Here is a 12,029-nt window from a genome sequence, read left to right as displayed (position 1 = left end):
GAGCTTTGACAACCTTGTGCTTTTGGAAATGTGCATCATTTCTGCTGCAAAGGCCAGCAGTTCTTACAGCTGGGCTTTTAATTAGGTCTCTTGAGGGTCAGTGGAAGAAGGCTGGATATGCCTGAGAGAATTTAACAACAAGATGTAACTCTGAGTGAATCTGTGTCAAGAAATAAAGTTTGTGAGGAAGATAAAAAAAGAGAAAGAAAGAACTTTTCTTTAAAACTTTCAGTTTTCCAAAACACATTTTGTAATTTAAAAACTAAAAAAGTTGCAGAAAATTATTCTATTAAATGCATCTAAAATATTTCTGTGTATTCTAAAGCTTTTTTCCAAAACCGATCACACTCTAACTCTATTTCCATTTAAAATAATAGTAGTCTTAAATACTGAGGTGGATGTGGGGAGTAACATGGAATGCTCATATATAGCTGTGGGAATGAAAAATAGTGTAAATATTTTGGAAAGCTGTCTGAAATTTCTCCCAAAGTTAAACATGTATATTGACCTTTGATTCAGCAATTCTCTCTCTCTCTCTCTCTCTCTCTCTCTATATATATATATATATATATATATATATATATATATATATATATATATATATATATCTTCATTTTCTAAAAAATAGGAAAAATTAACCTATGGCAATAATAGAAGCCAGAATATTGATTATCTTTGGTGATGAAAGCTATTTACTAAGAAGTGGGCACAAAGGATCTTTCCAGGTGAAATATTTGCAACCTTCCAGATAAAAATACTATATCTTGATCTTGGAGGCTTTTGTGTATGTCTATTCAAAAGGAAATATTCACTTAATACTCAGTTAAGATTTGATAATTTTGCTACATGTAAGTTTTACCTCAATTAAAAAAATATTAGTGAGTAATAACAAGTAGGAAAAACTTAGAAAAACCCCTTACTTTTATGGTCATACCTAATATATTAAGTTGAAATAAAATATGCAAAGAAGGATTAACATATAGGTTTAATTAATATATTAAAAATAATAAATTATGACTTGAGGAACAAATTAGGACTTGAAAACTAGAATCAATCAACTTCATGATTATTCTCTAGCAAATAAGTAAAGTAGAAGAAAAAGCATACATAAAGTAAAAGACTGCAAAATTCTTCTAACCATAATCTTACCATCTGCTTTGCTGCCTTCTTCCACCAAGAGTTTCGCAATATTAAAGAATCCTTTTGCAGATGCTAGGTGGAGGGGCCTATCTCCAACTTCACCACTTACATTTACATCAGCACCAAATTTCAAAAGAAGGCGAGTTACCTAAAGGATCCAAACATTTGTGATTAGTGTCAAATGTCAAATAATAATGCAATGCTTTCAGCAGTATGGAAGGAGACATATCATTAAGATGTTCTTTTGGTTAATTTTTGCCTGAAAAAAATCCTAACTCAATTGGCCTAAACAATAAGGCATTTATTATTATATCACCTAGCAAGAAATTAAAACCTGGAGCAATTTCAGAGTTCGGTCTTCATTGTACATAAACAGTCTTCTCTAAAGTCACCCATAATCATCTCTGAACAATCCTTTAAATTCTGGCCAGAGCCAGCAGTGTTTATGTGATTCTTCATTTTCATAGTGACTTCATGCATAGGTCACCAATGGTCATCCTGTGATTAGGATTCTAGGTCCTGTTTTGATTTGTGAGTAAGCAGGAGATAGCCATACTAGCCTTTAGCATCTTCCCACATTGGTTGACATTCACAGCTCAGGAGTCTTCCAGGGGTTGTTTCTGGTAATTTATGGGATTTGTTCAAATTATTTACACATTCACTTAGGATTCTTTCAAACACTTTTTCTAAACTTGACATTGTTTCCTCTGGGAATTTCAGAAGTCATCACAGTGATCCCAAGAGATAAGTTAAGTTGTACCAGTGCCATTAAAATAACAGTTACGGGAGGACTCCTCAAAACTCTTGACCATTGAGGGCCTTCCACTGTGGTCCAGGGGTTAAGACTTTGCCTTCCAATGCAGGGGGTGTGGGTATGATCCCTGGTCAGGGAACTGAGATCCCACATGCCTTGCAGCCAAAAAAAACGAAACATAAAACAGAAGCAGTATTGAGAAAAATTCAATAAAGACTTTAAAAATGGTCCATATCAAAAAAATCTCTAAAAACAAGTCTTGACCACTGACGCATCAGCATAAATGTGAATCCAAGCTCTGAAACTATTTTGTGGCGGCAAATAAATATATTTTGGGCAGAAGCCTCTCAAGAATATGGTATACATTTGATAGAAATCTAGGTGGAAAAAATAGCTGGTGGAATGCGGGAGAACTTCTTATTGTGTGCAGTGGGTAAAGAAGAAAGGCTCTGAAATTAGACTTCTATTTTTTCGTTATGCCACTTTGAGTAAATGATTTGGCCTTTTCAAAATTCAGTTTCTCCATTGCTAAGATGGGAATACCTCATAGGGTTGTTGTGAGGATTAAATAAATTATCACACATGAAACACTTAGAAAAGTGCCTGGTACTCAATAAATGATATCAGAAGAGGTAGCACCAGTGTGGAATGTGTGTTTTATTCATTTGTTGGCTAATGGGTACACCTATGTTTAATACAGGAGAAAGCTGAACAGTAGTAGACATTTAGTTTCAGGAACCTTGCACTCCTAAGCGGATATTTCCACTTATACAGACTCCACAAATTCTGATTATGTGACTTTATAATGGACAGATTTAAACTATCATTGAAATCGATTGTCTATTAAGCACTGTTATTATATACCTAGGAAATATTGCTCTTGGTACAAAACATCTACTCTTCCACTTAAAAATAAGTAAATAAACAAAGGCCAAAGAACATGGCATATCAGGCACATTTATAAACCAAATGTGCCATCTCCATGTCAGCATATTTTAGTAAGTGACAATAGCATCCATAAATTACTTATGTGCTGTCTTTGCACATAGAAAGTGAGTCCCTTATCATAAAAGGGCCATCCACATTTTAGCATAATTTTATAATACTGTGACTATATATTCAGGGAAAGTAAACAAATTTAACACTCCACATAACATGCAGAGAAGCTCTTTATGTTTCTGCTGGGTGATGAGGTTAATCGCCAAAGAGGATGACTTAACAAACAACGTGCATTGTGTATATCCTGCCTGTGCCTGAAATCAGAAAAAGTTTGGAGTTTTTCATCACTTGAGCTTTGGACCCTGTACTTTCAGAAGCATTTTCAGTACCCAGCTTCCCAGTGCACTCCAGTGCACTCTGAGCAGCACATCAATGAAATGAGCAATCTTCCCTAGCTAGAGGTCACGCTTCACAAGCTTGAGAGTGTCCAGGCATATGCCAGCCAGCAAAGAAATAAAGGCACAATGACTGGAACAGCACAGAGACAAAAATAAGTTTGATTTTCAACTTGGGGTCCTCAGGAAGTGCAATAGCATGACCTCTACAAAGGTGTAATTCTGCTGCATAACTGAGTAATACTAGAGATCTAGGGAGATAAAATGAGGAGGAATGAAAATGGTCAGTGAAAATGAATAACTTGGTAGCTGCTATTTTTCTTTGGATCTACAAAAGCTTTTCAAGGGTGGAAGTGATGAGAAGATGGCAAAAATGATTCAAAGGATATCTCAAGTAGCCTTTCTTTGAATATAGTACAGTTTAAGAAAACCCTGGAACACTTAAGCGACGCCCCAGGCTTTGGACTTACCTCGTCACTTACGCACTTACCTGTTCACGCCCATAGTGTGCTGCAATGTGCAGTGGAGTGAAAAAAACTGAATCTTGAACATTGACATTAGCTCCATGCTGCAGAAGCACATCGGCAGCCTGGATAAGAAAGAGCTGGCTTAGGAGATTCACTGGGGGCATCTGTCCAACAAATTCATTTTACAATTAAAATGTGTTACTATAACTCGTCTTTAGGAGTCACCATTCTAAAACACAGTATTTTTCCATCTCCCTTCTTTGAAATCTCCAATGGCTTGCTTCTGCCTAGAAAATAAAAGCCAAGCTCCTTACTATGGTATTCAAGGTCCTCTCAATCTGATGGTATCCTTTAAAATGTACTTTCCATGACTCTCTTTCATAAACCCAACTGTACAATCAAACTGCCTCCATTTCCCACTTCTCTGAGTCTTTGTTCACATTATTTCCTCAGTCAGAAGTTCCCTTCTGCCCAATCTACAGATATTTAAACCCAAGCAAAATGCCATCTCCTCCAATATTTCTTTACTTTCCCTCTATTTGTTGCCAAATTATTTGCTAAAATTGTCTTTCTTCCTTTTACATCTCACTCAACTTTCTTTCATACTATTTAGAACATTTACAAATTTATGTACATGCCTTATCACCCTTATTAAAGACCAAATTCTTTAAGGACAAAATGTATGCCAAATTCATCTATATAATTCTACCCTAGCATGTTGCCATGAAAATAGTAATCATTCAATAAAAATTTGTTGAATGAATGAGTGATTAAAACAAATAAACAAAAACCAACAGGAGCTATGGACCTACTGCCTTCATGGAAAGGCACAGATTGCCAACAAATCTGCTGACCCTTTAGATTTATTGTACCAAAGACTCATCTCCAAGCCTCTTTTCTCTAGAAAACTGATTGAAGTCATTTCCTCCAGATGTGTTCTTTTTCACTGTAAATTTTTCTAATGTACTCTCTGTTCCTTAGCTGGTAAAATAATATATATTTGGGGAAATTTTCAAAAGTCTGTTAGTCTTAGAAGAGAGAACATGAAGCTGGGATCAAAGAGCTCAAGGAACATCTGTTCCCACACCTCTTCTTTTCTCTTCTATGCCTTCATCCTAAGTCGAGAGCATAAATGGTAACTGGAGTGCCTCTGTCTCACTCCAAAACATAGAAAGATAGGTTCCACTCTCCCATTTTAAAGGTAAAGACACTGAGCCTCAAGAAGGATTTTTAACCTATCTGAGGTCATACAATTAATAAGAAGCAGAACTGGAATTCAAATTTTGGCTTGTTTGAAGTTTCTTTGCATCAGCTCCTTCCTGTGACCTTGATTGCGTTAACACTAACCTTTAAGCAAATGAACTAACTGAATCAACCTCAGGTAAAATGAAGCTTTCTGTCAGTAGAAGCTTGTTAGATTCAGCTTGGAATTGAATTCTGGAACCATTTATATCAAATGTCTGCTATCTTAGACTTCACATGCCTGTGAATTCAATCTGGGGAATGTTTAAAGGCAGTCAAATATGATCAAGGTAAGTGGAGCTTTTTACAAATTCTCTTATTTTAAACATAGCATACAATAAAGTAGACAGCATGAATTTTTATTGTAAAAAGGATTCTCAAATGTTAACATATAGACCCAATTTCTTAGGCATAGTTCCAGAACTTACTTTCATTCTAAAAGATAAGGGCTCTTAGTCCAATGTAATTTTTTCCTAAGTTTGCACTTATCCAGTTATTCAGAAGGTCAATCTTTTGGCTCAATATTCATTAATTATGAAGTGTTGGCCTTCTGAGAAACTGTCAAAATGCAAGATTTAATGAAACCACACAGAGTCATTATTGAACTGTAGGTTTTAGTTTGTTTTAAAATTCAAGAAAATAGTTAACCATTGAGAGCAATGTACATTGGAATTATCTGAATAATTTCACAGGCTATTTATATACATTTAATGCATCTATTGGTTCTTATGATATTTCAAGTCATGATAGGGAGTATATCTCCTACCAATTTTATGGGGATACAATGTATCATGATATACAAATATGCTTGTCATTGTGGTTAAGATAAACGCACTCATATTAATGCTTAGGCTGGAACATATATCCATTAAATAATTTTAACCATGCTTCCCCTAATCTAGAACCTGAAAGAGTGGGTAGATCAATTTCATCTCCTTTCCACTACATGAAGCCCCATGAAGTCCCATGAAATCCCAGACTGAATCGCTTTTATTCACCACTATGCTAAATATATAATAGGCATCCAGATAATTATTGAATTGGACTGTATTTCTAGTTAAAAAATAGGAATATATATCTATTAGTCATAAAGGAATTTAAACATTAACAATTAGGACCCAAATATATGATAGAAATTTTTAAATAGTTCAACACACACATTTATTGATCCTTTACTCCGAATTAAACTTTAGTAAATCCCAAGTGTTTGCTCCATGCCAGGAACTGTCACTGGCATTTTTACATACAATGTCGAATTAAGTTTTCTGCTGGCCATAAAATTCTGTTGTATTAAATAATTTTGAGAAAATCCATAGTTTTGATTTTTCTCCCCCCAAATAATAACAAAACTACTACTGAAACTGTATACTAGAAAAAAGTCTTATAACAGAAAGGATGTCTTAATAATCTTTAAACTCCTTAAAATAAAGAACTTTATCATACTTAGATTTGTATAAATGATATACATATACTATGTATGAGTATATATATTATTATTATTATTATTATTAAAGAACCAAGATTTAAACACTCAGTTCAGTTCAGTCGCTCAGTCGTGTTTGACCCTTTGAGACCCCATGAACCGCAGCACACTAGGCCTCCCTTTCCATCACCAACTCCCGGAGTTCACCCAAACTCATGTCCATTGAGTCAGTGATGCCATCCAACCATCTCATCCTGTCTTCCCCTTCTCCTGCCCTCAATCTTTCCCAGCATCAGGGTGTTTTCGAAGGAGTCATCTCTTCGCATCTGGTGGCCAAAGTATTGGAGTTTCAGCTTCAACGTCAGTCCTTCCAATGAACACCCAGGACTGATCTCCTTTAGGATGGACTAGTTGGATCTCCTTGCAGTCCAAGGGACTCTCAAGAGTCTTTTCCAACACCACAGTTCAAAAGTATCAATTCCTTGGTGCTCAGCTTTCTTTATAGTCCAACTCTCACATCGATACATGACTACTGGAAAAACAATAGCCTTGACTAGACGGACCTTTGTTGGCAAAGTGATGTCTCTGCTTTTTAATATGCTGTTTAGGTTGGTCAGAACTTTCCTTCTAAGGAGTAGGTGTCTTTTGATTTCATGGCTGCAATCACCATCTGCAGTGATTTTGGAGCCCCCAAAAAGAATGTCCACCACTGTTTCCACTGTTTCCCCATCTATTTGCCATGAAGTGATAGGACCAGATGCCATGATCTTAGTTCTTTAAATGTTGAGTTTTAAGCCAGCTTTTTCACTCTCCTCTTTTAATTTCATCAAGAAGCTCTTTAGTTCCTCTTCACTTTCTGCCATAAGGGTGGTGTCATCTGCATATCTGAAGTTATTGATATTTCTCCTGGCAATCTCGATTCCAGCTTGTGCTTCTTCCAGCCCAGCATTTCTCATGATGTACTCTGCATAGAAGTTAAATAAGCAGGGTGACAATATACAGCCTTGATGTTCGGGTATTCTTTATTGATGAAACGAATAAGCATGACAAAGTGTCTGTCACAAAGTCATTGTTTTATGAGTACAAAAAATGGGTTGGAGCTCTTTGTTTTGATAGGAAAAGAATTACTATACATTATTCACTAAAAATATTTTCATTTGCTAGTTGACTTCTCAAAATATCCAAGTAGAATCTCTACAATTTCCAGGTTGTAATTTAAACACTTATTTGAACATTCTGCTCTTTCTTCCTAGAAAGTTTCTGTTTTCTTTCTCTGACTGTAGTATACCTAGTCTCAAGGCCAAGCTCAGTTCCCAGGTCCTCTGAGAACCTTTCACAAATACTTTACTGTATTAAACATTTCTTTCTTTAAATGCTTATATTATTTATTCTCATAACTTAACCTTTTCATTAATTATCACTGTGTGTAAACCACTATTACACAAAAATTAATTAAACTATTTTTATCATGTTCTGAACTTGTCTCAACGAAGTGTAGGAAGTTTTGATTCCAGATTAAGAAGGATTTTTCACCTGAGACGTGAACGTGAAGTTGCTCAGTCGTGTCTGACTCTTTGCGACCCCATGGACTGTAGCCTACCAGGCTCCTCTGTTCATGGGATTTTCCAGGCAATAGTACTGGAGTGGATTGCCATTTCCTTCTCCAAGGAATCTTTCCGACCCAGGGATCAAACCTGAGTCTCCCACATCGTAGACAGACGCTTTACCGTCTGCGATCCCAGCCAAAAGGCCGAGACCTGAGACCTGAGACACTGGGATTTAATCCTTCTAACTAGAAGAGTTATACCTTATCATTTTAAATTCCAGAGATTTAAAAAGTAATGCCTACAGGAGAAAGGTCCTCATTGTTCTTATTTGCTGAATGTTTCTGCTACAGCATGGCTTTAACTTATTGACTTACACCCAACTGGCTTCCGACTATGAACTTCATCTTCTGAAAATCAGTGACAATGATGAAGAAGAAAAAAATGACTACATCAATAGGAGCTAAATGTCTCATGGAAGAGAAAGTAAAGTAAGGTAAATTCTACATGGGAGAAAATGGCAATCAATCAGAGCTGAAATTCCCAAAATTAAATATAAGTGTTTTATACCTAGTAGACTTTCCATAGATATCTACACTTTGAAATTAAGTTTTTCTTTGCTTTATTTAAAGTGATATCTCATTTCTTGTGACTTCTTTGGAGTCTCCCTCAAATTCATACTTACATTGATGTTCTCCTTAGGATTTATAGTTTGTTTAGAGCCACAGTTTTCTCTTCTCTATATCTTTATCTATCCTTTACTATTGAGACTTATAGAGAACAGAATCATGAATCTCTTTTGGGATAATACCCACTTCCATTTAGTAGAAAATCTATATTAACAAAGTTTTAGAAGAAAATGTTTTTGAAAGTTTATGCCTCAGGAAATCAAAATGATCCCAAAGATTTTAATATGCAAGTTGATTTAGATTTGAAATTTTTCAATGCTCCCAGTTCTAACTTAAGTGACTGTGTGCTCAGTCACTCAATCGTGTCCAGTTCTTTGCCACACCATGGGCTATAGCCTACAAGGTTCTTCTGTCCATGGAATTTTCCAGACAAGAATACTGATCGAGTTGTCATTTCCTCCTCCAGGGATCTTCCTGACCTGGGGACAGAACCCACATCTCTTGTGTTTAACTTTCAATAACCCACTCCAATTGTGTCCCATTGAACGATTACCCTCTCTTCTAAACTTTTCATTTTTTTTGAAGAGTAGTCTGCATCTTTTATTCACATATTCTCACCTCTTAATCACTCCTCAGCCCAGCTATAGTCTGGCTTCAGACCAGAATTTCCAAACTTCAGGGAAATTTCTTTGGAAAATGACATCAAAGATCGCCCAACTGTCAATTCCAATGTATATCCTTGGGTCTTTCCCTTATTTTAACATTTCTCCAGCATTTCTTACGATTTGTCTTCTCCTTAAGATCCTATCCTTCCTTAGACTGACTGACATAACGATCTTTGAGTTTAATCCCTACCTCTCTGCCAGCTTTTTATTATCCTCTAGAGGCAACTCTCTGTTTATCTCTCTCTCTTTTTTTTTTTTTTGGAATGTATTGTTACATTTATTTAGATTTTTTTTTGTATATGTAATTTTATTTTATTTTATTAAAAAATTTTTTGTTAACTTTACAATACTGAGTATTTCTCCAGTGTTGCTTTTTTATCACGAACATTGGATTGCCTCCTGATTTCCTTTGTCTGCTTTAATTGCCTTGAATTAATTAAGATAATATACGGAAATCATTTAGGACAAAACTTGGTAAGCTAAGAGGAAGTGTTCAGTGGTAGTTATTAACTATCTTGCCTTAAACATTCTCTAGTTGATTCTGTCTATCACTATTGCTACCACTGCTGCTACTAATACTGGTACTATTTCTACAACACACATACACAAACACACACACACTTCTCTCTCCAGATGCATGTATTTTACCCAGATTCCTCCAATATGGGGTCTACCTTACTTAGCAACTCAGAATTTGATTAGATGGGGGCTTCCCAGGTGGCTCAGTGGTAAAGAATCTGCCTGCCACTGCAGGAGATGCAGGTTTGATCCCTGGGTCAGGAAAATCCCCTGGAGCAGGAAATGGCATTCCAGTATTCTTGCCTGGAAAATTTCATGGAGAAAGGAGCCTGTTGGGCTACAGTCCATGGGGTTGCAAAGAGTTGGACACAACTGAGCTACTGAGCAGCAGCAGCAGCAGACTGTTTATATATTTCCCCTGTTTCCCAATTACTTACTCTGGGTTTATTTCAATGATTTCATCTTTATCAGTTGCCCTTTGATTTTTGGTAATGTGAATGAAGCATTAGAATGTGTGCTTTGAGAATGTTGTTATTTAGTTGCTCAGTTCTGTTTGTTTGTTTGTTTGTGTTTTTTTGCAATGCCATGGACTGTAGCCCAGCAGGCTCTTCTGTCCATGGGCTTTCCCAGGCAAGAATACTAGTATGGGTTGCCATTTCCTTTTCCAGAGGATCTTCACAACCCAGGAAGTGAAACTGCGCCTCCTGTACTGCAGGCAGGTTCTTTATGACCGAGTCACTATGGAAGGCCACCTATGAGCTAAATAAGGATATCTCACAACAATCTCATGGCTGCTGCTGCTGCTGCTAAGTCGCTTCAGTCGTGTCCGACTCTGTGAGACCCCATAGACGGTAGCCCACCGGGCTCCCCCATCCCTGGGAGTCTCCAGGCAAGAATACTAGAGTGGGTTGCCACTGTTACTAATAATCCCATTTTAAAAATAGGAAAAATAAGGTTAAGAATTACACAGTTTTAAGGAAAAGCACCAAAATTTAAGCTCGAATCTATAGATGTCCAAAGAATTATACTACTCCACAGTGTTTTTCTTCTTACGTGTGCTATTGTTTGGGGGCAGCCTATAATTGCTTGCCACCTCAGACAGTTCTATACAAGATATAGCCTTGGTTGATGTTCTTCAAGGATGTTCAAGGACATCTGTGTATCCAGTATATCAATAAGTATGATTCTGACTTTGTAATTGCTTGCAGATAACTGAAAAAAATAAAGTTAAAAGTTATTCTAAGTAGACATTATATGTTAGGGAACTTGAAGAGTCATATATACTATGACAAGAATTTTAGAATTTTTCCTGAATTTTTTCCATGAAGGGTTTGACCAACAGATTTCTAGCAGAGCAAAGTATTTCTGATTTGCACCTTAAAAAGATCCTTCTGGTAATAGTATAGCAAACAGACTGAAGAGACAGCAAACTAGAAGCAGAGTGACCAGCTAGCAGGGTTCAGCAGCCAGCTAAAAAGAAAAAGATAAGGATAAAAATGGTCTAGCAGATAAAATGAGGTAGTAGTAGTATCCAAGAGATGGAGAATGGACATTAGCGATATTAAGACAATACAATTGTATGACTCAGCATATTGGGGGTGGGGGGAGATGATGGAAGTTATTACCAGATGATGACTATAAAAGAGGAAGACTATAAGGAGAAATAAGCATGAGGGTAAAACTGTGTCTAATTTGCGAATTTAAGAAGTAGGAACATCACCTATAGTTTCTTTCAGGTTAATCACTTAACATATTTAGTTTATTCTAGTTCCCTTTAGCAATTCATTGTGAGCTTATGCAACACCACAGCTGTTTCAGCTAGGGTTGATCCCTCAATCAAAATGCAAACATAATTCCTGAGTTTTTAAACAACTACCAAAAGCTATGCCAATTAAAAAAACCAATAATTCGCTTTTCCATTTGTATTTAAGGCTTCATTACCTAGCATTTTAGATCATAACATTGCCTTAGATTTATCATAAGCACTTCTTTTGATTTTATGCCCTATTTTCTGTAAAAAAATTTTAACTGTATATATACTGACTTCTCTACACCCATTACAACTGTTAAGTGAGAACTCCCTATCATATAGTTACAGAGGTTATTCATTTATTTTTGTAAACTAAATGAATATTGAATATTTTTGTAAAGACTTTTTATTTTACCTGACAGAGCTCTAATTAAATATTTGAGTACAAAAACGTACTGGAAAATAATTTCTTCAGGATGTCACAGAAATGAGGTTCTCTTATGTGATCTTTCTCTTATTATCTCAGGTTAAAATTAAATCTGGTCTGAAAATTACTCAGAAA

At 36.0% G+C, this 12,029-nt stretch overlaps 1 protein-coding gene across 1 annotated transcript in view; it reads right to left on the bottom strand.

Annotated features, from left to right (window-relative positions):
• The window catches only part of LOC102170378 (serine/threonine-protein kinase TNNI3K), a 339,117-nt gene that overhangs the window by 236,380 nt on the left and 90,708 nt on the right, over positions 1 to 12,029 (bottom strand). The window contains exons 6-7 of the mRNA XM_005678259.2: positions 3,719 to 3,817; positions 1,150 to 1,288 (exon numbers count right to left, since the gene is read on the bottom strand). Of these exons, the coding sequence (XP_005678316.1) occupies positions 1,150 to 1,288; positions 3,719 to 3,817 (238 nt within the window). The remainder of the gene's footprint in view (positions 1 to 1,149; positions 1,289 to 3,718; positions 3,818 to 12,029) is intronic.

This window comes from Capra hircus, chromosome 3 (assembly GCF_001704415.2).
Source record: "Capra hircus breed San Clemente chromosome 3, ASM170441v1, whole genome shotgun sequence".
Classification (NCBI taxonomy): Eukaryota; Metazoa; Chordata; class Mammalia; order Artiodactyla; family Bovidae; genus Capra; species Capra hircus.
Note: the sequence above shows the minus strand (reverse complement) of the source record. Positions and strands in the feature narration are given on the sequence as shown.